Raw genomic sequence first — 27,500 nt, 5'->3', positions numbered from 1 at the left:
TTATCTCATTCTAAACGTGAAATTAGAAAGTAAACGATGGAAAATGTTATATTCATCGATTTTCCTGTAAAGATTAAAATTTAAGATTTGACATTCATCCTTTTTCAACTTTTACGAGCAATTAGCGTAAAACGAATCGTTCCCTTTAAAACTGACGAGAAGCCGAATCGTCATAAAAGGTAAGGAATGTCAGTAAGAATGAACTGAAGTTTTAAGGATTCTCGATGATCCCTTTAAAGGAATCTGCCAAATGTTCTTAGTCGGGCTGATTGTCAGGGTATTTCTATAACTCTAAAAACAAAATTTGTTTCCTTGCGCTCTTTTCGATTAAGATTGCACACTTTCACCATTCTAACACTTTTAATCCAAGATAGGAACGAAGAGAAATCCTCGATATGTTAAAAGCCTTGAAATATGATAATCATTCGTAAAATTTAAGAGAGAAAGCTAAGGATAGTATAATCCTCACCGATTTGTTTCATAAATCACGTACATAGGTATTCCAGCTTAGGAGATACATGTTCTTAGAAATATAGAAACAATAAATTGTTTTCCGATTCAACGTGTTTGAAAGATTAAAAACCAAATATTTTTATTTATCGTTGATTCGTGATAAAAAAAAAAAAAAAAGAAGAAAAGAAAAAGAAAAGTAAAAAGCCAAACTGAACAAATTATATATCAAGAATTTTACTTATTTGCTAATAAACTTTTTAAAACTAATATTTTAACGTTATAATTAAATATAATTACATACGTATTAGAAACATTGTCGCTGTTATTATAATTAAATATAATACCGGTCTGAAGATTTTATGTTTTAATCATTGATTCTCGCGAGCATAAGGTGCAATAAAGTTCTTAGAACTGGTTATATGGAAGATGGACCGCCTTTCTCTTTGTCTCTCTCTCTCTCTCTCTCTCTCTCTCTCTCTCTGTCTCTCTCTGTCTCTCTCTCTCTCTCTCTCTCTCTCTATGATAGGTATTATGCATGGTCACACGTTTATATATCATCATTTCTCGTATTCAAAAATGAGAAATATTGAATCGTTCATTCGAATGTATCTGTGTGTGTGTGTACGCATTGCGTAAAAGAATTTCATTTGAGTTATTTTATCACATCACATTGGATTTCTCGCATCGCTCTTTAATAATAATTATTAAAGGACTAGGGAGATAAAGAGAAAGAAAAAGAGAGAGAGAGAGAGAGAGAGAGAGAGAGAGAGAGAGAGAGAGAAGAATTAGAAGGAATGAATGAAGAAGATATAAAAGATTCGATATTTTCACACTCGTCTGCTGCTATTTCGATTACATCATCTCGTACATTTCTCTCCGGTGGTTTACCTCGACCTCTTGACGAAGCCAAAGGAAAAAAAATTCTCTGTACTCCCTCTCTCATCCCCCTCTTCTTCTATAATATTTTAAGTATGCTCTTTCTCAATTGAACTTTATTCTTTTTTCCTTCTCTCTTCTTCCTCCTTTTTTTTTTCTTTTTTTTTCCCAACAAGTAGTTATCATCCAATTTTTATTTCGTATGAAATATTTTTTTTTTATGATATCTTTTACGTAAAAACATATTTTAATACGATTACTTTTCTATGAAAATTTGTCGTATGATATTTGTCTTATAAGATGGTTTCACAATTTTTGTTTCTTTTTTTTTGTTTTTTGTTTTTTTCTTACTTTTACATTTCTTTTTAAAAAGATCTAGTATATAGAACTTCTTCACATAGTACGACGTCTAATTCGACCATTTTTAATACGATCGCTATAAAAAAAAATCTCGACGTTTGAAAAATATTGTTTCCCTTTGTAATGATTATTTTTTTTTATTCATTATCTCTCTCTCTCTCTCTCTCTCTCTCTCTCTCTCTCTCTCTCTCTCTCTCTCTCTCTCTGTGTGTGTGTGTGTGTGTGTGTGTGTGTGTGTGTGTGTGTGTGTGTGTGTATGTATGTATGTATGTATGTATGTATGTATGTATGTATGTTGTATATATATATACACATATATACATACTTAATCACGGCTACAAGCTCGTTTAGAGCATTTTCTTCCTCATAGAAACGGTATACACATATCTCACGGTGGAATTAGCCTAACGAGAACTCAACCAAGCAAGACTTCGATGAGGTTGAAGCGAGAGATAAGGAAGGAATGCGTCGATGCTGCGACGTATGTACGAACGGAGACAGAGAAACAGAAAGGAAGTGAGAAAGAAAGACAGAATAAAAAAAAAAAAGAATTGAAGAGAGAGAAAGAAAGACAGAATAAAAAAGAATGAAAGAGATAGAAAAAGAGAAAGAAAGACAGAATAAAAAAGAATTAAAGAGAGAGAAAGAGAAAGAAACATTATGAGAGAAGGAAGTTTGCTGATTGTGATGTGAAATGTTGTTTTTCGTTTCTTCGATAATCACACTGAACGTACGAGAGAGAGAGAGAGAGAGAGAGAGAGAGAGAGAGAGAGAGAGAGAGAGAGAGAGAGAGAGATGAACATGCAGCATCCTCTTTAGCGCCTTTGGTACGATCGACCTTGAAACGAAGCGTTACGAACGTTCCGGCTATTCGAGGGAGCCAACGACGACGAGCATTGATGCAATTAGATCAATTATACGGCTAATCACGTTGTGTAACAACTCATCACGAGCAGGGCTTTTCTCGCGTAACAATTCGCCTCGGGAAATCATTTCGATCGTCTTTCCTAAACCAAATCCAGAATCGTATTAGTCGATTGTTTCTAATTTTTTATTACATTTTTTTCGATCAACTTTTTCTCTCCCTCTTTTTTTCTTTTCTTGGAATACTGTACGACGTATTTTTATATTGCTTTTATTTTATTTTTACTTTTCTTCTTCTTTTTTTGTTTTAATTTAATAATTATATATATATATATATATATATATATATATATATATATATATATATAATATCTATTGACTTCCTTGTTATATGTATATAAGTTGTACATTGAACCTCGTGATTACTAAAATCATTTTTACTTGTTCAAAGATCTCTCGGTATGCTCTCACGGCTCGCACCAAGATGCACTGTGTGTGGTCAGCTTTGCATAAGAAAGCGAGAGAGAGAGAGAGAGAGAGAGAGAGAGAGAGAGAGAGAGAGAGAGAGAGAAGAAGGAGAGAGAAAGAATGAGACAGATAGATACTCCCAGCATCCCTCCACTTTGGTTAACCTTACTTGCCTCGAAGCAACAAGAATGAGTCCACTCCGTCCTTTGATCCTCGTCACCCTTAGATACTTTTTTCTCGCTCTAACGTTCTATTATCTATCTCTCTTTCTCTTCCTCTCTCCCTCTCTCTATCTCTTTCTCTTTCTCTTTTAATTTCACTTGAATGAATGATTCAACTTTGATGTTTCAAAGCTGATTTTATTTATTTTTTTTTTTTTTTAAATAATTATTAGAGAGAGAAAGAGTTACTAGAAAGATGATACATTTATATAATATTGATTTTTTTCTATTTTTATTTATTGTTAGAAAGATAAATAGATAGATAGATAGATAGATAGATAGATAGATAGATAGAGAGAGAGAGAGAGAGAGAGAGAGAGAGAGAGAGAGAGAGAGAGAGAGAGAGAGAGAGAGAGAGAGAGAGAGAGAGAGAGTCATAGAGCTCAGGTCAAAGTTGTCAATTTTGTATGTACATCCGTGAATAGAAAAGATCAAGATTGGAAGGAGTGGTATGAATAATTTTTTCTCTTTTTTTTCTTTCTTTCTTTTTTTTTCTTCGAGATAGAAAAAGAGAAAGAGAAAGAGAGAGAGAGAGAGAGAGAGAGAGAGAGAGAGAGAGAGAGAGAGGAAGGGAGGGGTAGAGTTTGAATAGGAGAGGAAGAAAGAGAGATACAGAAGGAAAAGAAAATAAAACAAGATTAAAAAGTGAAAAGAGAAATAGATGGAGAAAATAAAAAAAAGAAACGAAAGATATAGAAAATGACGGATATGTAGAACGAACGAAAGGAGAGAAAGAGAAAGATTCGTAATCGTTTTTCTGGACCAAGAAAGTTCTCTCTCTCTCTCTATCTCTCTTTTATTGGTGACTACCTAGTTTGGTTCGTGAGAAACGAAAGGCCTCGAACTCACGTAGTGGACAAGACGTCGTTCGTGTTCCTCTCTCGTCAGGGCCGTGCGCGCTTTACTCGCTTTGAACGACTGGCTCTTCGCCACGCGCTTGGACTGGACCAACCGGCCAGACAAGGACGAAGGACGAAGGTCCTACCTTTTTGCGCGCTCTGCTACCACCAGAGCCTCTGTAATAACAACCGGCTAACCAGAAGACGTACGTACGTGTGCGTTGGGATCTTATGTCCTCCTCTTTGTTGTATTGCTTGCTACGTCTCGTTCGTATTGGCATCCAATGAGAAAACGAGACAGAGAAAGACAGAGAATGACCGAGAGAGAGAGAGGGAGAGAGAAGGAGAGAGAGAGAGAGAGAGAGAGAGAGAGAGAGAGAGAGAGAGATATGAAACGAGTTCATGAGACACGTTCAGGCATTTAAAGATCTCTGATCTCGGTGGGATCCTTCTCGATCGATCGATCCTTCGCGAGAACAACGGGATTCCGATAATTCAAACTTGTTCTTATGTTAGACAGAGGGAAAGAGAGAGAGAGAGAGAGAGAGAGAGAGAGAGAGAGAGATATCTTCTTCCTTGGTAAATCAAATTTCGATCCTCGAAATAACCCTCTTTCTTTTATTTGTTTATTTTCTTTTTTTTTCTCGTCCTCCCTTATCCTTTCTTTCACATTCGTACCTCTTTATATCACTATCTTTTGGGATCAACGATCCAGGGAAAATCATTTATCGTTATACTTTGTTATTTTATTAAATTTGTTATATATCTTGGTATAGATTGATGACATTATATGTGGAATTATTATATGTAAATAGATATATTATTGTAATTTTCATGTTTTATTTTAATACAAATTGATAATTATTTACCACGAAATGGACAATGAATTAAATTTGTCTATCTATTCTCTACATAGAATGATATATATATATATAAAAATGTACGTATTATCAATCAAAATTCTATACTCTCAATGCACGATTATTTTAACACGTAGGAATCTATTATACCGTTTCTCTCTCTCTCTCTCTCTCTCTCTCTCTCTCTCTCTCTCTCTTTTCCTCTCTCCCTCTCTTTTTTTTTATGTACACCAAGAAGAAGAAGGGTTCAAGAGAAGTCGTAGTCGTTCTGAAGTAAATATCCCCTGATGTTTTCCTACTACGTGGAAGCAATACGATCGATCGTACCTCTTCTTCGAGAGGCGAATTACAGGTGACGAAGGGCGATAAGGGGCCAGGCTAGGGGTTTAGAAGGAGGTAGGAGTTTGGGGAGGAGAAGGGGACAGAGAGAGAGAAGAGGATGGAAAAGCGACAAAAAAAAAATTCCACGACGAATTCCATGAACGTAACTCGACGTTCAGCCCTCGACGTGATCGGACCTTTAACGTCCTTTAAATGAATTTCCTACAATTGTTACCTTCTTCGTTCTCACGATCAAAATGTCTGACCGTGCTTTTGCGAGAGATCAATGCTTTTAAAATGATAAATTTCTATCTCTCTGATAAATAGGAACAAAATTAGAATTTACAAAAAAAAAAAAGGAAAGAAAAGAAAAGAAAAAGAAATTATAAAAAAAAAGAAAGAAGAAAAAAAATTGTCTGGGCGAAGTAAAGGCCCCGTAAAAGATGATAAAACTCGTGCGCGAGAATTTGATAGGTTTTAAAATTGAATTATAATTGGTTTTATTAATTTACCTCTTGCACTTAGGGCTATGAAGGTCTGTGCGTGCCTCAAGATCATCATGTGATCCCAGGTAGGAGATACGGGTAGTCTGCTGAGAATGTGTATCAGGAAATCCCCCGGCGTCACTGCTGAAAGCTCCCATTTCAGTTTTGACACTACGAGCTGTTCCCACCTCTGAAATAAAAAAAAAAAAGGAAAAATAAGATAAGATATAGAGAAAGGAAGAATCGATAATTTTTCGATAATGCATCGAAACTTTATTCCGAATTATTTTCATTATGAAGAAAGAAAGAAAGAAAGAAAAAAAAGAAAGAAAAACAAATTGGAGATAAAAGAGAAAAATAAATAAATTAAAATAATTAATTTTCCTTCTTCTTATATGTAATATATAATATAATTTATAATGATAGATATGAATAAATATATATATATATATATATATATATATATATATATATATATATGAGGGTTGAATGATAAAAAATAAACGAAAAAAAGAAAAAAAAAAGAAAAAAAAAGCAAGAGTTAATATTTTCCTACTTTTTGTTCCATCTTTTATAATTTAGTAATAAACATTAAATAAACATTTATTAGTATTCTATGGCAAAAAGAAAAAGAACCAAAACAAAACGATGAGTTACTTTCGTTTACTTTCGTTTGTTAAAGATGTTCCTATCGTCAAAAAAAAGTAATAATAATAATAAAACAAACAAAAAACTAACGTATACCTATTTATATTAATTAAAGATTCTTTTTATTTTTCTCCAAACATTCCAGTTTCATCAACCCCCTTAAATTATTCTATTATAAAAAACTTCTTAAGAAATGATTCTTGAAGATCGTATCGAAGAAGAGTTCTTTCTCGAAAGTTACGATCTTCCTCGGTTAATAGGCACGAACACGCGGCGGATACGGTACGGATACGGTGCATCCGCTCGCGTAAGTTCTCGTAGTATAGTATAGTATAGTAGTAGTACCGTAGTACGATGCCGGTCCCTCGAGCGTGAAATTACACGAGACTCGAGTACTACGCGAGTACTACGATGGTGTCCTTCAACGTCTTAGCCTGTCTTCTTCGTCTTCGTCTTCGTCTTCATCGTCATCATCGTTCACCAATGAAAGGAGGAACTCCGTTAAATTCGTTCAGAAATTTTACTTCTCTGTCTCTATCTCTGTCCGTCTTTGTTTGTCTGTCTGTCTGTCTGTCTCTTTCTCTCTCTTTTGCACTCGAGTTACGTCAAATACACGTGTCAATAACGATACTATCTCTATCTCTATCTCTCTATCTCTCTATCTCTCTCTCTCTCTCTCTCTCTTTCTTTGTCTCTTTTATACGTATTATGTTCATACGATTCGACCTCGCCCACTAACCTTCCTTTCACAATAACCGACGATCATTAGAATTTCATTCAAAATTATATAAACCGATCGAAAATAGAAAATAAATAAATATTTATTATAACGTATTTTCAATTGTTATAAAAGAAATAAATTGATTATTATTATTCGCGGGAATCATTTAATTGTAATTTTTAATCGATTAATCTTTAATGTTTATTAAATCGAAGGAACGTATCGTAAAATTTAATATTCCATAAACGCATTTTGCTTGTACAGATTATTTATAATATTTTGTAAAAGCGATAAAAAGTCCTATGGACTTTTTTAAGAATACTTTATAAGGCGTTGAAAAAGAAAGAAAGAAAGAGAGAGAGAAATATTGCTAGTTTCTCTTTCTTCCTTTCGCATTTAATCGGGCCATCATCCTTGGTCGTCGGGGTTTCGCGCTCGAGTGCGCATGCGTGCGTGCGTGCGTGCGTGCGTGCGTGCGTACTGCTTGCATGCGTACGTGCGTACGTGCGTACGTGCGTAAGTGAGTGAGTGAGTGAGTGCGTACGAGAACGTAACGCAACTCGTCGTAGCCAGTGAATGAAACAAAGGCGTGAGTACGCGACGAGGCGTCTCGGAAGTTGATTTCACTACGGACTTTTATCCACGAGTACGACGAGAATTACTTTTTTGTTCTTTTTTACTTCATTTATTTTATTCTTCGTTTTCTTTTTTTTTTTTATATATATTTATATCTTGTCAATAAAATATCTATTGATATTTTTTGTTAATTTTGATTTTATATATATATATATATATATATATATACATATATATATAATATATATAACATATATATAATATATATAACATATATATAACATATATATATATATATATATATATATATATATATATATATAAGAAATATATAACTATAATGTATTATGTTATAAGAATGTAATAATAAGATTTTAACAAAGAAAGAAAGGAGAGAATCGGAAAAGGATTGAAAGCATGTTCTCACGTAGATTCTATGGATCCATTATAATAGCTATTTTAGTTTGGAGTATGCTTTCTATATGTGCTATTACTGTTATCGCATAACCCGCTACCCTTTTGGACCCTTTTTATGCGACAGTATTCGCCTAACTCGCACCTGCCCTCTCACATCCCGTTTCTCAAAAAAAACTTCACGTACTCCTTCTCTCCTTCTCTCCTTCTCTCTCTCTCTCTCTCTCTCTCTCTCTCTCTCTCTCTCTCTCTCTCTCTCTCTCTCTCTCTCTCTTTCGCTCTCTATCTCTTTCTCTTTCTCTCTTTGGCATCCCTTTGCGATCGTTCATCGTCATGCAAAACGGAAATCACTGTGGATGATGAAAAGAATCGTGGGAGCAAGTAACCCTCGTGACGCCGGAAGTAAATAGTTTGATATTTCTTTGATATATCAAATTGTGAATCATTTTATTTATATACATATATATATATATATATATATATATATATATATATATATATTATTTTCATTTATACGTGGCATTTGTTTTTACGATCCCCTTTTCATACTTTTATTAATATTATTATTATTATTATTATTATTATTATTATTATTATTATTATAATCATTATTATACTTAATGACGAATCGATCTATGCGAGATATCACGAAACGATAATCCAGTTAAATTACCGTCGGACCATAATTACGTTCCTAATTACACGCCGGATCCGCGTGATACTTCGTAATAACAATATTTCCACCCTTGTCCTCGCTTCATTTTCACGCTACCTATGCCTACCACCTCCTGCCCTCACCCCCTCCCTCCACCTCGTCTCTGCCTGCCTGCCTGCCTGCCTACTTGCCTGCCGTTCATTTTCCAGATGTCACCTGTGGAATCGGAACTGAGAGAGTGCGACAGGTGGTGGTCGCTGAGTGTAACGATTAAAAAAAAAAAGAGAGAGAGAGAGAGAGCCTCATTGAAATAATACGATGATCACTTTACCTTTGTAATATTACAATAAAAAATTCAAACATAATCATTCATTCGAATTAAATAGAAAAGTCCAATGAATGCTGTTGAAGAATAGACATCCTTATTTATGTGTTACTTAAAAATTATACTCGAATAATTAATAATAATAAAAGTTTTACAACGAGTGTAATATTATTGCATATAAATGTAAATGAAATCACCATGATCGGTATATTACAGATTAATATCTAAAGCTCTCATTTTCTAACATATAAACAGATAAACACGAATATATGATGTTCTCAAGCAGGTAGAAAATGAAATCATAAAAAGAAAAGAAAAGAAAAGAAAAAGAAAAAAAAGAAATTCATCCCCCCCAAACCTGCCTCAAACTCGACGATAATCCAAACAACTTTCCGTCATATTTTCATATGTGTTGGCAGTCGGTGTTAACGATCTGAACCTCCACGAAAATACATCGAAATGAAAAAGATCATCTTGTGTAAGGAGCGAGCGGTCCCTCTTCCTGCTCGATAAATCTTCTCCGTAAGAGAAAGAGAGAAACAGAAAGAAAGAAACAGAAAGAGAAAAAAAAGAGAGATAAAGAGAGAGAGAGAAACTTGGAAATCATCCTTGGGAAACGAATCTCGACCTACCGAAGGAGGACCTCTTTCTCACCACACACTACACACCATACACACACACACACACATATATACACACATACACACTTCTGCGGTGTGTTCAAACACGCAAGGGGGCATCCGCTACCTGGTTGTCTTCCGAGAAGGCAACCCCTCTCGATTTATTTCATTTGTAACGAGGAATCGATAAAATAGACAAAGTTCTCCCTCTCACTCTCTCTCTCTCTCTCTCTCTGTCTCTCTCTCTCTCTCTCTCTCTGTGGGAGACATTTCTGGAGCAATAGAGCAATCGATAAGAAAGAGAATGATTAAATGATAGAGAGGGAAGGAAAGAAAAAATTAAAAGAAAATTTATGAAAGTAAAAGGAAGAGAATAACTGAATGAAATTGATTGAGAACAAAAGTTAAATGAAAGTAAAAGAAAGAAAGAAAGAGTGAGAGATTAAGAAAAACAAGGGAAAGAGAGAGAGACAGAGAGAGAAAGGGATGATAAAGATACAGAAAAGTTAAAAAAGACAAGAGTGTGTGAGAGAGAAAGAGAGAGAGAAAGCACCCTGTAGTAAGGAAGAATGGAAAAGATAATGGAAAAAATGAAAAATAAGAAGAAGGGCGAAGGAACGAAAAGGGCGGCGCCTCTGAGCAAGGTGTTTACCATTCCGGCCAAAAATAAAGTATTACAAAGGCTAAGGCTCTCTCTCTCTCTCTCTCTCTCTCTCTCTCTCTCTCTCTCTCTCTTTCATGGCATAACTGGCAAGAAAAACCAGAATCACCGTCCGTGCATTCCTCGCCCACCAGTGGCGTAGTCTTTCGGTCTTGGTGCCCTTCGTCCTGCAGGAATCATAACTTCCACGGTTTTAAGTATTAAAGAAGAGATGGAAAATGAAGCCAACTAACGTCTAAAAGAGAGAGAAAGAGAGGGGGGGAGAGAGAGAGAGAGAGAGAGAGAGAGAGAGAGAGACAAACAAATCATATATCAATATGTATATGTTTAAAAAAGAGATAAATATACAGAATATATTTATACGTTTAAGAGATACAAAGAGAAGAAAGTATTTAAAGATTTGTACAAGAAAGAAAGTTAGAAAATATATTTGTATGCGTTATATGCGGTATCTATAGATATCTCTGATTGTGAGTTAGAAAGGGATAGAAAGTTTTTTTATTCATTTGTCTGAGAGAGAGAGTGAGAGAGAGAAAGAAAGAGAGAGAGAGAGAGAGTGAGAGAGAGAAAGAGAGAGTCTTCCTCCTTTGCGTCTTCACGTTGCGTCGTGTCCGTGATGTAACTTAGCAGCGCCATTGTGCTCCCAAGCCGCCGTGGCGGCTTCGTGAAGAAAAGAGGGACAACAGGGAGGAGGGACACGGGATAAAGAGAGAAAGAGAGACTCGAATTTACTTCCAGGAACGGCCTTTTGCGGGACACATCTGCTCCGGTTACCAGAACATATCCGAACCTTCCTTTTCGCCTATAAGAAACCTTCGACCGGAACATAACCTCTCTTTCTCTCTCTCACTCTCTTTCTCGCCACTACTTATTCTCTTCTTTTTCTATCACTCTTTCTCTTTAATTTCTATCGAGTGTCCTAAGAAAAAACGAAAAAAAAGATACATGCTTTGAATATACCCTATTATCCAATGTTGTTTTAATCATAAAATGTACGAAAGCGTAAATGTGAAATAAGAAATTCAATTTAGGTTTGAATGTATCGTAATTGATGATCGTAAAGAAATCAAAAAGTCGTAAACCGCGAGTAGATCGATGAAAATAATATAATAAATGAATTTGACATGATTTTATTAAATTCTTTCTTTTTCTTTTTATTTTCTTTTATTTTTGTGATCGATTTTACTCGGTGTTCGACCAATACAATTACAAGTATCGCTAACCTGTAAAGAGGATATAGTTTTTCCAATGGTTAAATCGCCTATCAATTAGGTCACTCCGCCTTTAGTACGTTGTCCCACCTGTCTTCGGTAACATTGATATGGTCAACGCATTTCTTAACTCGAATAAATCATCATATTTTATTCGACAAGTCATAGGCTCATACAGGTCACTTTCGTAATTATGGCGCGTATTTACATATGTACACATACATATTATATAGTAATATTACATAGGCTTGTTAGTTCGGGAATGAATAAATCGCGGCGCCACAGTAGTAGTCGATGTTAAACCAGGCGCCAAATTTGAATTCGAAAGACCCCATTTCTCTTTTATAGTTTTTGTTGAATGTTTTCGATATGTTTTCCTTTCCTTTTTCTTTTCTTTGCTTTTTCTTTCTTCTTTCTTTTTTTCGATGGATCTCGATTGAATCGAACTTCTTCCCTATGTTTCTTAGCTTATGCACTACGAGGTATTTATTTTGTTAGGTGGGTCTTGAAAAGGCGCCTCGTCGTTCTTTGGCTCTCCTACACAACGTGTATAAAGAGGCACGCCATTGTCCTCTTCTGCCGGGCCCTTTCCAGGAATTGCCTTTGCGGCAGTACATCTGCTCCGGTTACCGACATGTGTACATGCGATATATGGGTATACGTACCGATATATACAAATACGTATATACATATGTGTATACATTATGTTTGTATAAATATAAATATAAATATATATATATATATATATATATATATATATATATATATATTTACATTCATGTGCTTGCCAAACTTCCTATTTGTTCAATTGTAAAAAAATATATCTAGGGTGGTTCATGTAACGTGTTAACATAGAATATATAGGGTGATTCATATTAAAATAATGTTCTTGACGAAATCTCGTATATTTTCTTCGTATATTAATTCAATTGATCGTTTATTATATATTTATATCACAAGTCGATGAAAATATTTTGATATGAGCAAAAAATAATATAAAGTTCGATCGATCTGGTCGAACAACCATTTTAAATCGATCGTAATAAACATTTGAAGTGCTAATAAATGAACTGTTTTATTACAATCGAACGTTTAAAAAAAGAAAAGGAAAACGTAAAGAAATTCCGAGAAGGCGTCGTTTTACGTACGTAAATGCGAGTCTATTCTTAAGTGCGGGTACCCGCACGAGGCACACAAATTTAAATTTATTTCGTCGGTCGCAAGTACAAAAGAAAGAAAGAGAAGAAGGAAGGAAGGAAGGAAGGAAGAGAAAAAGAGAGAGAGAGAGAAAAAGGTAACAATAAGTAGAAATAAATTCGTAGCTGGCAAATATTATCAAATTATTTTTCTGTTAAAAAAAAAAAAGGGAAAAGAAAAAAAAATTACTCTGCGTATATATCCCGTATATATCGATACGTCACATCTGACTTTGACAATGAAACAAACTAATTGCTAGATATTTACTTTAATGATATTAATATTCTTAATAATGATAATAATGATAATAATAAAAATTACTTTAAATCGACAATAATAGTAATAATAATAATTATTATTATTATTAATAATTATTATTATTATTTAAAGGAAAATTAATGAAATAATTTTGATTGAAATAATTGAAGAAACTGTTCGCATAAATGAGATTCCTCGAGAGATAGTTAGGATGAATAAATTCGACCGTATCGATACGTCACATCGAGAGAATTCAAGGCCGTCTATCAAGAAACTAGCCGGCTTGTCTATTAGTTTGGAGGTTAGAAAGTACGAACAGTGGATTTTTAAAAGGCGGCCTCGATATATCGGTACAGAAAAGGACAACCGACGAAACAAATTAAGGCACCGGCTTTGATTCAAAAGCAACCTCTTGACTTTTTAATAATGATTATGAAAAATACACACACACACACACACACACACTAATCGGTCCATATTAAACCAACAAATTTCATATCTATTTGTATTAACAATTCTTTGTTTACTATAAAAAAAAAGACAAAAAAGAAATATCTATATGTGCGCGTGTATATGTGTGTATACATAATATATACGTCAATTAAAATACTTTAGTTTCATTCGTCATTATTATAAATGGATTATTTTTTTAAAATTGATATAAAACCATTTTTGATTAATAAATTGATTAAAATCGTCCGATAAAATTTGATATTCACGATGAAAGAAATTTTTTTTCTTTTTCTTTTTTTTTTATCCTTTTTTTTTATTCTTTTTTCCTAAAAGTTGACTCTAAATTAGGAAAAAAAAAAAGAAGAAGAAGAAGAAGTTCGAAAGTTCGTTTCGAAAGGCAAGTTTTTAAATGGCCTCGAATCGGTCAGCGTCCTCGAGCGATGCCCTCATCGTAAAACTATTTCTAAAACCTACAGCGCAAAATTCGTTAATGCGTACATATGTATATATAGTACATACACACATACATATATGTACGCTTCTCGCAAAGTTACGATCAAGTTTTTACAATGAAAGAGAGAGAGAGGGGGGGAGAGACAGAGACAGAGACAGAAAAAGAGGGGGGAGAGAAAGAGACAGAGAAAGAGGGAGAGAGAGAAAGAGACAGAATATAAAGCAACTTTTCATGATCCTGGATTAAGGACACTCTTTTATATATTAAAAAAAAAAAAAAAAAAAAATCGTATCTTCTTTATTTATTTTCAAAAATGGCGTCGTATGGTTACTTCAAAAAAGTTCTTTACTAATTAGATATTAATCGTCTATTACATTTCAAAGTTCTTTACTTGCGCGATAAAAAGGAAAGAGGAGAGAGGAAAAAAAAGAAGAAAAAAAGGAGAGAAGATACTCTTTGTTAGAAAGCCGACATTTCGGTTTAGAGACTCTTAACGATCGCGGTCACGCACGCGTCGTAACGTTAGGAATCTACGAGAGGTATTAGACGAATTCGAAGAAGAAGAAGAAGAAGCAAAAAGGAAGAAAAAAGGTCGATCGCCATTTTATAAGTCGAATCTCGTTCGGTCTTTCTGCAAAAGAGGTATGGCAATGGGAAAAAATTTAATAGAATTTCTCGGTCACGTTTCATTCCGTAAAAATCAGCAAGGTAAAGCTAAGAATTAGAACGAAAATTGTCAAGGTATTGCGTGACTAGTTGAAAGAACGATTTAAAAAAAGAAAAAAAAGAAAAAAAAAGAAAAAAAAAAGAGAAAAGACTTTTTTTTATTTCATTTCTCGAACGTTCGTGAGAAGAATTTATTCATAATATTAATATTAAATTTTACAAACACGTAATGTACTTCATTATTTATTACGAAGAAAAAAAAATTTCTAATTAGCAATTCAATCCAACAGATAGTTATCAAAGATAATGTTCATCTTATATATATATATATTTTTTTTTTAAATAAAACAAAATATAAATCTGGTTATATATTATGTAACATTTTACTCTGTGTACACCGTATACACACACACATACACACGTATATATATATATATATATAGTGTTCCTTTACTGTGAGAGACGAATGGGTCTCTTATCGGAGACAACTTAACTTTTATCGTACTTGTCATTTTGCTACGATTTAAATTTTATCAATTTCACCCGTCTCAATATCTTGTCGTAAGATTTTTAATATGCATATTAAAAAGAAGAAAAAAATAAAAAGAAAGCTACTTCCGCTCTTCGCTTCGGCAATAAATTTTGTCTCGCGAATGCTCCTCGATAAAAATCCATCTCCCTCTCCCTCTTTCTCTACCCCCCCCTTCTACCCTCGAAATGAACGAACCGAAAAAAATGTAGAAAAAAAGAAACAAATAAAAGGAAAGCAACGGGATTCGAGGAGGTACGTTTTTTTTTTACCTTCACCTTGCGTAACTACGAAAGAATCGTGCGATTTTTTTGCCGGACCACCTGCTGTCCTTTCTAATGAACGATCTAACGTGACTTTCAAAGGTCTCGAGTTGTCTAAAATGTGAGCAGACATATATATATATATATATATATATATATATATATATATATATATATACACATACACCCCCCCCACACACACATACATAGACACACTAATATGCACAACGAAGAATCGCTTATGAAATCTATGAAAAATAATCTATCCATTGACGTTTATAATAAAGAAAAAAAATGAGAGAAAAAAAAATGATCATTTGAAAATGATATCTTGTTTATTATTATTATTATTATTACTATTACTATTATTATTATTATTATTGTTACTATAATATATATTTACACTTGATTCCCTTCAAAGAATTTACTACACCCAATGATCTGTGTTTTAGAGTCAACCTTTTTCCAATTTCTATTTAATCATTTTATCATTTGAAAATGATATCTTGTTGATTATTATTATTATTATTATTATTATTATTATTATTATTATTATTATTATTATTATTATTATTATTATTATTATTATTATTATTATTACTATTATTATTATTATTATTATTATTGCTACTATAATATATATTTACACTCGATTCCCTTCAGAGAATTTACTACACCCAATGATCTGTGTTTTAGAGTCAACCTTTTTTCAATTTCTATTTAATCAGACACCGGCTTTCTTTTCTGATGTTCCCGTAACAAGTAGATTTTTACGAGATTAGGTTTGTCAGCCCAACACTCAACGACTCCTATTAAATCTGCTTTTTACGATCCACAAGGGATACTATTATCTTCCAAAGATATTTATTATTTATTCTGTCAATAATTAAATAGTCCTAGCTCTGAGATACCTAAAAAAAGAAAAGAAGAAAAAAGAAAGAAAAAAAAAAAAAAAAAGAAAACATTTCTCATAAAATAGATCGCGAACAATCATTTGAAATAACATACATAGATGACAATACATATATTTATATTTCTTTTCGAATATTCGTTGATGTAAAATTTCCCTTCGAATGATAAACTTCGTATAAAGAAAAACGAAAGAAAGAGAGAAAGAGAGGGAGAGAGAAGAAAACAATTCAAAGAAAGAAAGAAAGAAAGAAAGAAAGAAAGAAAGAAAGAAAATAACCACCTGTTACAAGAGAGTATCGACAAAGTTTAAGCAACAGGTTGCAACATATGATACTGCAACTTGTTACTTTTTATTTTAAGAGAGAAAAATGAAAAATACGGACGCATATGTACCTGGTGCAGGCGTACACACAAACACACAGAGAGATACACACATAGACACGGTAGACGCGCGCACGTACAAGCTAAAGGTACGACGTGCCGAGAACGCGGATTTTTCGACGAATAAAAATCCCCTTGAAGAGGGGAAAAAGTAAACCGGAATTAATATCGAGATACGTACAGAGATAAAAAATGAAATTGGAAGGAAGTACAGAAAAGGTGCAAGCACGTGCATGCTGTTTGCGTGCACGATACTAATTGCAAAGGGCAGGTGTCTTGTGTCTTGGTTCGAAAGACAAGTACTTTGGCTTCTACATTGATGACGAACAAGACGATCAGGATGATGATGATGATGATGATGATGATGATGATGATGATGATGATGATAATAAATATGCTCATCATGATCACTATGATCATCATTGCTATCAAGACTAATTATCTATCTCTTTTGTTTCAATCTCCCTCATTCCCCTTTTCTTCGACCTAATTGTTGAATGTATGACAAAAAAGAGACTATGACAAATCGTTCAAAATTATAATTCAAGACCAATAATATCGACAAACGATTTATTTATCTTTTATTTACTTTATCGTAAAAAAAAATTGTTTATCATAAGAAGAAATAGCAATCAGTTATTCGATTCTAATTATTCGACAATTAACAAAATAATTTCGCCATAATATATATATATATATATATATATATATATATATATATATAATATAATTCTCCTTATTTTCCTAATCACCGATAAATGAATGAACGAATGAAAGAATGAAAAAGGAAAAAAAAGAAAAGAAAAAGAAAAAAGGAACGAATATAAAAACGACAACGGAGATTCCAATGGTCTCAGAAGAATTGAGAAACAACGAAACGTAAAAAAAAAAAAAGTAAATATAACAATTGAATCGAACTTTTTAATTGAAAAAGTCTCGAAGAAAACGAAAGACTGATTGCAGTCGACTTTGTCTCCACCTTTCCCCCTCCCCACCATATCCCTTTCTCACTCATACTGTTAACTATAACAATAACCTTTAAAAAAACAAGAAAAAAAAAAAAGAAATTGGGGAGGGGAGGAAGAAAAACCCATACATATATATATACACATACGTGTATAGAAGAGGAGACAAAGAAAAAGAATAAAGAGAAGAAAAGGAGAACCTTGGCTTCCAGCTGGCACCCTTCTTGAAGGAGGCATGCCAGTTAACTCTCCTCCTTTCTCTGCACCATCCCCTCCCCACTCTCTCCTTCTCTCTCATAGAAATTTGCGAGTAAGTACGTGTTTCGACTTCCGTGCTGATGGAAAAAAAAAAGAAAAAGAGAAGAGAGAAGACGGAGAAGGAGGAGGAGGAGAAGGAGGAGATGATGACGACGACGACGATGATGATGATGATAATGATAGTAATAGGAGAGGGTGGTGGAAAAGGGTGGTACATATTCACACAAGACGTTCTAACTCAGATGCAGCTGGCAATGCTCGGTGCAGTACCCTTCTAAGGGGTCTTGAGGTCCAAGGGAAGGCGACTAAGGGAGGAGGGCAACAAGGGGAGGATTCGAAGGAGAGAACGAATGACGACGACGACGACGACGACAACGACGACTATAACTACGACTACGACTACGATGCAGCTGGCCCTCACCTGCTCTCTCTTTCTCTACTTTTCTGGCCCTCTCAACCAGCCGGCTGAAATATCTGCAAATGTCTCTCTCTTTCTCTTTCTTTCTGTGTACATGTCTGTGCACGTATATAATTTAAATAATTAGACGATAATGGTTCTTGATTAGTTATCTTTGTTTTTTTGGACTTTATTTTGTTTTTTTATTACGACACTAAAGAAGCGTTTCCATGTTAGAGAATTCTTTAATCGTTTGTTCCTTTATTTTTACTCTAGCTTTTCTTTTCTTTTCTTTTATTTTCAGGGAATTAATAATACTTTCGTATTAATTAATATAATTAAATATTTCTACTTTATAAATTTTAAACTAATATTTGTATTTTACACGTTAATGAATTTTCATTTATGAATAAGTAAAATAAATAAAATGTATATAATGAATTTTGTATGTTTTTTTTTCATCTTTTTTTTTTTTCAATAAAATTATTCCAATTTTAATTAAAAGAGTCGAGCTATATTTAATTTGGCCAATTTTCAAACAACTGAAATAGAATTTTATTTTTATATCAATTAGTGAACATACATACATACATATACATATATATATATATATATATATATATATATATATATATATATATATAAACACGTGCAGTGGTAAATTGAAGGGAGAAAGAAGGTGATGTTAATCGTCGCGTAAAACAGTCGAAACGTTGAAAGGATAATTGCTGTTTTCGGAGCAATTCCCTTACCCTGCAAGAGCAATAAAGCGAAGCAATGCTGTTGGCAAACATAAATACTAATACAGACACAGATGCACTCGAACGGATCGTAAGCGATGTTAACTTACTCGAACACCCGGCAATACATATAATATAATAAATACATATGTATGTATATATATGTATGTATATATGTATGTATATATATGTATGTATATATATATGTATATATATATGTATGTATATATGTATGTATATATGTATGTATATATGTATATTTGTATGTATGTGTATATATATATACACATAAGTGTTGGCTCGTGCTCGTCGAGTCGTGTAATAAAAACCAAAAAACAGAAAGAGAGAGAGAGGGGAGAGAGGAGAGAGAGAGAGAGAGAGAGAGAGAGAGAGAGAGAGAGAGAGAGAGAAGGTAGGGAGAAAAGAAAAAAATGACTAATCATTGAAAAATGGTGGGAGGAAGGTGGCAAGTATAGGCGTGGAGGTGTGTGTATTGGTTGGTGCACCTGCAACACGCACTCGTGCACATGCATCAGCACGAGCCACAACACACATCATATAACTTAGGCCAATAAAGTTACTAACTCATGCTCGACGGTGCAAATTGTCTGTCGATAGTTTTCTTTTTAACTTGTTGTTTACTCTCTTCCCTCCATTCACCCCTCCAAAAAAATTCTTTTTTCATGCTCTCTTATTATCTCAGTAAACGAGCCGTGAAAGAATTGGGAAACATCAAAATTTTCTATGATAATGCATAAGGATGAATAAAAAATTCCTAGATGCTTGTAGTAATGTTACAATTTGAAAATAAAACTAGGATCGGCCTAAAATGTCCTTTTTAAGAAACTTTTGTGGTCTAAAAGAATGATCACGAATATATGTATAGGTATATATATATATATATATATATATATTTTTATTGATCTCATAAAAAATAAGAAAAGAAAAGAAAAAGAACAAATAGGAGAAAAAAAAGGAAAAAGAAAAGAATGTCAGCGTTCAATATACAATCTGTCACGTAGGCCTAGAACGCAGTAGTAGAGTATAATCAGGTCGAGTGAGTAAACAAAGAGGAACGATAAAACAGCTGACAGATAATAATGATCGTAGCGTCCGTAGTAATAGTAATAGTAATAGTAACCCCACCATACTAATATAGTAATATCGTGGAAAACCCATAGAAGAAGAAGAAGAAGAAATACGTAATAGCAGTGATGTTCTCAGAATGATAATGACAACTCGATGATAATGATGTGTGATTATGTTACGTTAGTATTAGTAACATAAATCCCCTGACAGGTTTAACGTACTGTCTTTGCACACAACAATGGCGCATTAAGAAAAAAAGAAAAATTCCACGAGTCGTTTAGAACCGATTAGAAGAAAACCGGTTGTCCTTTTAAACGTTTTGCATTTTTCTCCTTTTTTTTTTCTTATTTCTATTTTTCGTTTCTCTTTGCAATTTATAAATCCACAAAAGGTTTTGCATGAGAGAACCAACAGTCGCCATGTTACCTAATATTTTTTTTCCCCCCCTTCGACGTTCCATTCGTAAAGTTCCCTATGTATATATATATATATATATATATATATATATATATATATATATATATATGTATCTCTGTATATATGTATGTATATATCTCTGTATATATGTATGTATGTATATACGTATGTATACATAGCTGTGACAATCTATTTTCAATTCTTTAAAAACTTGTGTGAGTCTATGTGATTATGTGTACGATATATGTACAGTTTACGATCGATATCGCAAATGGCATTTATCGATCCTTTGTTCGTGTGCAAAATCTCGGTTAACGGCGGCCTGAGTAAATCGCAATAGCCAAGGAAATCATTTTGAATGAAATGAGAGAAAAAAAGAAAAAAAATAAAAAAGAAGAAAAGAGGGGAAAAAAGAAAAAGAAAGATAGCAAAAGTTTATATGTATTATGGAGGAGCATGGTGAAGGAGTACCGCGATTTTGCAAATCTGATCTTTTTTCTTTCTCTCTTTTCCGTTCTCTCTCTTCTCTCTTTCTCTCTCTTTTCGTTTACATACTTAGCTTTCTCCTTCTCACTCTTTCACGTTCTGTTTTCGAACGATGTACCAGGGATAAGAAGAGCCACGTGGCTATGGCATTAGTTTTATTTTATCTGGATCGTTCGAGAAGGATAACGTCGTCGCCATTGCGAAGCACACACTGGATTAAATCGTTCTCTTTCTTTTACACCAACACCGGTTCTCTTAGACTCCGATGTTGTTTCGAATGATTTCAATCCATGTATATACTGACGGAAGCGAAAGACAGATAGACAGACAGAGTCAGAGACAGAGTCTCACAGAGAGAAAGAGAGAGAGAGAGAGAGAGAGAGAGAGAGAGAGAGAGAGAGAGAAGTCTGTGCTGTTCGATTTCTAATAAATTGTAATTTTAAAAAACTGCAAACTTTGCATATCTCCGCTTCTTTCAATATGGCGCCCGATGTCTGGCCAAAGTGCAAATTTGTTGATAACAAGTGGAATTCATTCAAGTAAATTTATACGAATTTTTTAATTCCATTATCTTGTCTTTCTTTTTTTTTCTTTTTCTTACTAATAATTGATTGAATGATTGAGTAATGATCGAATTTCTTTTTCTTTTTTATTTTTATTTTTGTAGCGATTAAAAACGCGAACGACACGACATCAAACCTCTAATAACCCAACTTCCCTTTCTTTTCCTATCTATTATATACAAGAAAAATTATATAACGCGTGTGAAAGTTGTAATATTATTTATATCAAATATAATTAAAACTCTATATAATCGTTGTTGTAAATCATATTTTAATGGCATTAATTAAATTTTTCGCACGATAAGCCGATATAAAAAATTGAGAAATGTAGATAAGCGTAAACGCGTGACTTTAAAGTTTCAAGTAATAAGGGGTTTAATATAAAGCAAAAAAAAAAAAAAAATAATAAAAAATAAAGAAAACAAATTCAAAATGTTTTACATTATTAGAAAAAATCTACTCGAAAATATCGAAATCTTTGCTTTGCGTCGTACCCATGAGACTCGTTGTATTCTCTTTAACAATCGTATTGATCATCCCGTTCGATATGTTAATCGCATGAAACTTTTATAGGAGAAATTTACGGTTATTTTCTGTTCGAGAGAATCTAAACTCTAGGGTGATTGTAAAACGTATCAAGTTTTACAATGGAGAAAATCCGAAAGAAGTATGTTGGTAGTAGAATTATACGACTCGCGTTTCAACTTCGATTTATCGAAACGTATGCGCATAGAGAAAGAAAGAGAGAGAAAAACGATAGAAGGAAAGATTAGTGGCACCGTTTATCATTCGATCGAGAACACCTGCTATTTTTATTTTATTTTATTTTGTTTTCATGTATTTCTTTGTTTCTTTTCTTCTTCTTCTTTTTTTTTTAAGAATCCTATTAAAATTATTTGTTGAAAACATTTGAAATTTTTTCGAATATTCAAAATCGAGTATCAGTTTTCTCTCTCTCTCTCTCTCTCTCTCTCTCTCTCTCTCTCTCTCTCTCTCTCTCTCTCTCTCTCTCTCTTTTTGAGAATGCGACAGAACAACTCGAAGCAAACAAGTGATAGCTCGAGCAAGCCTAAATAGATAACGGGCTGATAGTAACATTATTTAATTTTCAGCGACTCTTGACAATCTCTCGCGTACTCGATCTCTTTCTTACTCTTACTCTTATTCTTACTCTTACGCTTATTCTCTCTCTCTCTCTCTCTCTCTCTCTCTCTCTCTCTCTCTCTCTCTCTCTCTCTCTCTCTCTCTCTCTCTCTCTCTCTCTCTCTCTCTCTCTCTTACTCTTACTCTTACTCTCTCTCTTATCGTCTTTTATGTATTGCTTAGAAGTATTCATATCTAAATAATATATCCGATTTTGATTCGCATCTTAGTGCTCAAAGGTTATATGATAAATTTCCAAATCCATTCCAAACCGCATACTTCTCTCTCTCTCTCTCTCTCTCTCTCTCTCTCTCTCTCTCTCTCTCTCTCTCTCTCTCTCTCTCTCTCTCTCTATCATTTTCTTTTCAATTAACAACAATTAATAAAATCAATATGAAAGATTTCTTTAAATGTAAAAATGTACATATAATAAAACTAATTTCTATTTATCTTCACTCCTCCCTCTTTCACTTTCTCTTTCTCTTTCGCACATACACACGTTATCTAAATAACAGTAATGAGGTTGTCTCAGCAAGAATCGTATTACGTATCCAAAATGAAGATTTATATATATATATATATATATATATATATATATATATATACACCCACACCCACACATGTATACATCTACGCACATAGAACTCTCTTAATCCTTCTATCCAAAGAAGTAAAAAGACGACAAAATATTTCTACGTGAATCTCGTATGGAACTATTACGTATTACATTTCCCATTATATATATATATATATATACATAGAGAGAGAGAGAGGGGGGAGTGTATATACTCTCATATGACCGAGAACTATCGAGTAACATACTACTGAATCTGTAAGAAGATTGAAACTGACGATATTGAAACGCTTGTAGAAGAGACGACATATATCTTCTTAACGTTCTATTTCTAAGATCTACACCCTTATTGCTACGATATCACGTTTTACTCGCAAAGGAAAAAAGCGCAAAGAAGTAAAAAGAAAAAGAAGAAAAAGGGAAAAAAAAGGAAAAAGAAAAAAAAAAGAAAAATCTAATCTTACTACGAACTCGTTAGAAAACGATCGATTTACGTTAAGAAAACCGGTGTTTACGTAATGCCTCTCCCTTTTAACGATTAAAAGAAAGATCTTCTCGTAAAGAAGCATCGAATATATCTCAAAGATAAAGAGCCTTAGATTAGCGTCCATTTATAGATTTATTTAATATGATCCATAATAACATAGAGAATATTAATACGAAGGTGGCTTAATTCATTCTATTTTCTTTTTTTGTTTTTGTTTTTGTTTTATATATATCATCGTATTCACGTATTAAATATTAAAGCGATAGATTTAATTTTCTTTTGAATTCTATTTCTTTTTCTTTTTCAATTGACAAATGATTTTATAATCAATAAATTATTTCATTCTTTAAATAACGACGTATATTAATTTTAATGATCAATTTGTTAAATAATTATTTGATAAAAGATTTATACTAATAATATGATAATTACTTGAAAGTAATAATATAAACATTAATATATAAAATATTATATATAAATGATAATAATAAAAAGAAAATGTAAAGAGACAAGATATATGTTTTAGTATTAGCAATGATGATTAAATTTAAGATGATAAATAATAAAGAAAAGATACTTCACTTACCCAGAGATCATCAAGAGTAACGGAGTTATCCGTATAGAAAACAAGGACCTCGGCTGTTAACGGAGATGCTTCTCGTAATTTCGATGCGAGGAGTAAACAGGTCGTTCCCAATAGTTGCAGCTGCGATTTCCTGATCGGGCAGATCGAGAGGAACCTGTCGACGTAGTTCATCGATAGGGGGAAGACCTCTTCTTGGCATTTTTGCTCTTCGCATACCTGCAACCATCGATTAAATTCATTTTAGAGACTAATCGATTTCGATCGTAACTCTTCATTAAAATTATTTCTTTTCTCCTTTTTTTTTATAAAAAAAAGAAAAAATAAATAAAAAATAAAAAAAATAGAAATCAGAAAAAGAGATAAAAAAGAAAAAAAATTGTTTGTACGATATTTAAAACAAAATTTGTGATTCAAGCGAAATTTTATTCGGGATTAACCTTCAATTAACTTTCGGGATTACCTTTTAATCCTAATTAAAATCGATAATAAATAAAAGTGCAAACAACGAAAAATAAATAAAGAAATGTATATAAATTTTTCTATAAAAAAAAAAATAAAAATAAAAAATAATAAAAAATAAAAAAGACGAAATACTTCTGATAAACTGATTATATTATATGAAGGAAAAAATAAAATGGGGAAATAAAGGAAAAAAAAATGAATTGAAATAAAAATAGAAATATTTTTACAATAACGCGATTTTAATTATACCATTACTTATACGACAACTACATATACATACTTGTATATTTCGAAAGAAAACGACTATTTTTTTTTTTTTTACCTAGCGGCCAAAGATCGAACGATCGTTGATAAAAAATAAAGAAATAAAAAAAGGACACAAAATCAATTTTAAAGTGCGAAAAAAAAAGAAGTGAATGAAAGAAAAATATTTCGCGCGATTTCGTAATAACGTGCGAAGGTCGGCAAGGATATGGTTTCACGATGGCTCCTATAGTGTCGTCGACCTCAACGACAATTTATGTTCGATCTCTTAAATTTCTTATTTCGAGATGAATATCAACGATATATATATATATATATACCACACACATACAGAGCGAGGTAAAAGTTTCTAGATATTTTTAAAAATCAATTATTTTGTTTCGAAAAATTGTTCATTCAACTATGCAAAATAAGGTTTTAGTATCAAAAGCTAGTTACCTTGTGATTTTATAATCTACGGTTTTATTGTCTATTTATGTCTCACCATGTATATTGGTAATGGGGAAACGTTGCAAAATTTGTCGATATATATCGCGTGTACTAAGATGAAAGGTTAATGCCGAGCGCTTGGCCACGTTTGACCCTTTTTACGCTCGAAGATTAACTTTATCGTTCTGTCGTTCAGTCAACTCGAGATTATTGCTCGTGTCCCGAATGTTAAGCGTGCGACACCGTGTATATGCATACCCTAAGGCACGGATTAAGGATACCGCATATATCCTAAACTCACGAATATTAAGGATGCCGACATTTTTATTTCTTTTCGTCAGAAAAAAGAAAAAGAAAATATATATATATATATCCTTATTAATTAAGAATATACGAACGTAATTTAAAATCCGGTTTTTTTTTCTTTTTCTTCTTTCTCTCTTTCTTTTTTTTTTCGAATCTTAAAACTTCATGGCAAATAAGAAATAAATTTATTTAATATAATTCATTGATTGCTATATTAATGTTTTAATTTTTTTTCTGATGGTTTATATATATATATATATATATATTTAATTAATTTAATATTAATTTGATATCCATCTATTATATATATATACACACACACATACACTTTTTTATTTATTTATTATTATGATGCTAAGTATTTATTACACGGTAAAAAAAAAAAAAAAAAAAAAAAAGAAAAAAAAGTGTAGGTAGTATTTTGGAAACAGTTTTGATGTCAGCTGCAAGAATATGTAATAAAGGATATAGAGGGGTTCCATTTAAAAATGGAAACGTGACTTTCACAGGGCTCAACGAGGTCATCGCAAAATCAAATACTACTACGGTGCTATAGGTCGATTATATTATATTATAGATATAACAATTTAATCAAAATAGGAATATATATTTTGGATTAACGTCGAATAAAACTTAATCACCTTTTAAACGTCTCTATTAAGATATTATTATAATAATTTAAAAATTATAATAAATTCAATAAAGTAAATTACAATATGGAAAAGAGAGTGAACTATTAATCGATGCAAATTTCTTCGATGTAAATATTATTGTTCAAAGTTTGCGAAATTGAATGCAGATTTGTCAATGTTTTCTAAATTAAAAAAAAAAAAAAAAAGAAAAGAAGAAAGCAAAAAGAAAAAGGAGGAAAAGAGTTGGATTATTTAAAAATCAGAAAATTAATAAAACAAGGAGACATTTAACGATACGTACACAGTAAATTACGAATAAAGATAGAAAAGTATATATACGATAGTCGTCAGATGACGAATTTTTTTAAAGGTGAAATTATGACACGAACGCTATATTTAAAGACCCGAGCTGTGATACGTGGGAAGTAAAAGAAGAAGAAGAAGCAGAAGAAGAAGAAGAAGCACGTGCGCTTTAATCGTGAAAAGTGATCTAACATAGAGATATATTATACTCATGCGAATGTATATCCATCGTTCTAAAGTATTTATAATTTGCGTGGGAAACAAAATAAAAGAAAAAGAATTCTTTTATTTTTTTTTTTTTCCAAAAAGGCTTCTAGGTAATAATAAAAATCACAATTACTTTTTTACAAGACCTTTTTTTCTTTTTTACATTAATTCTTGTTTCTTCTTTTTGTTTTTCATATTGCAAAACGACAAAATCTAACTTGTTAAGCTACAATCGCGAGGCTAAAGGAGTTCATCAAAAGAGTATTTGGTGATTTTTAAAATCACTTAAAAACTTTGGACACATCCTGTATTTCGTGTCATTTAAAACCATCTTATTATCTTTCTCTCTTTCTTTTTCTCATAAACACACACACACACACACACATTTAGTAATCAAGATAGCGAAGAAAAACAACATTTCAGATTGTCGAATATAGGAGATCGTCCTACAAGAGTGAAAAAAAGTGCTTCGCGCGCGCGAGCACGCTTGTGTGTACCTGC

The 27,500-nt window shown here is 32.6% G+C and overlaps 1 protein-coding gene across 1 annotated transcript in view; it reads right to left on the bottom strand.

Annotated features, from left to right (window-relative positions):
* LOC124430724 (G1/S-specific cyclin-D2) overlaps nt 1–27,500 on the bottom strand; it is a 36,379-nt gene that overhangs the window by 2,229 nt on the left and 6,650 nt on the right. Inside the window, exons 2-3 of the mRNA XM_046977701.1 lie at nt 24,397–24,612; nt 5,775–5,937 (exon numbers count right to left, since the gene is read on the bottom strand). Coding sequence (XP_046833657.1) covers nt 5,775–5,937; nt 24,397–24,612 — 379 coding nt within the window. The remainder of the gene's footprint in view (nt 1–5,774; nt 5,938–24,396; nt 24,613–27,500) is intronic.

Source organism: Vespa crabro, chromosome 19 (genome assembly GCF_910589235.1).
Source record: "Vespa crabro chromosome 19, iyVesCrab1.2, whole genome shotgun sequence".
In the NCBI taxonomy this organism is placed as follows: Eukaryota; Metazoa; Arthropoda; class Insecta; order Hymenoptera; family Vespidae; genus Vespa; species Vespa crabro.
Note: the sequence above shows the minus strand (reverse complement) of the source record. Positions and strands in the feature narration are given on the sequence as shown.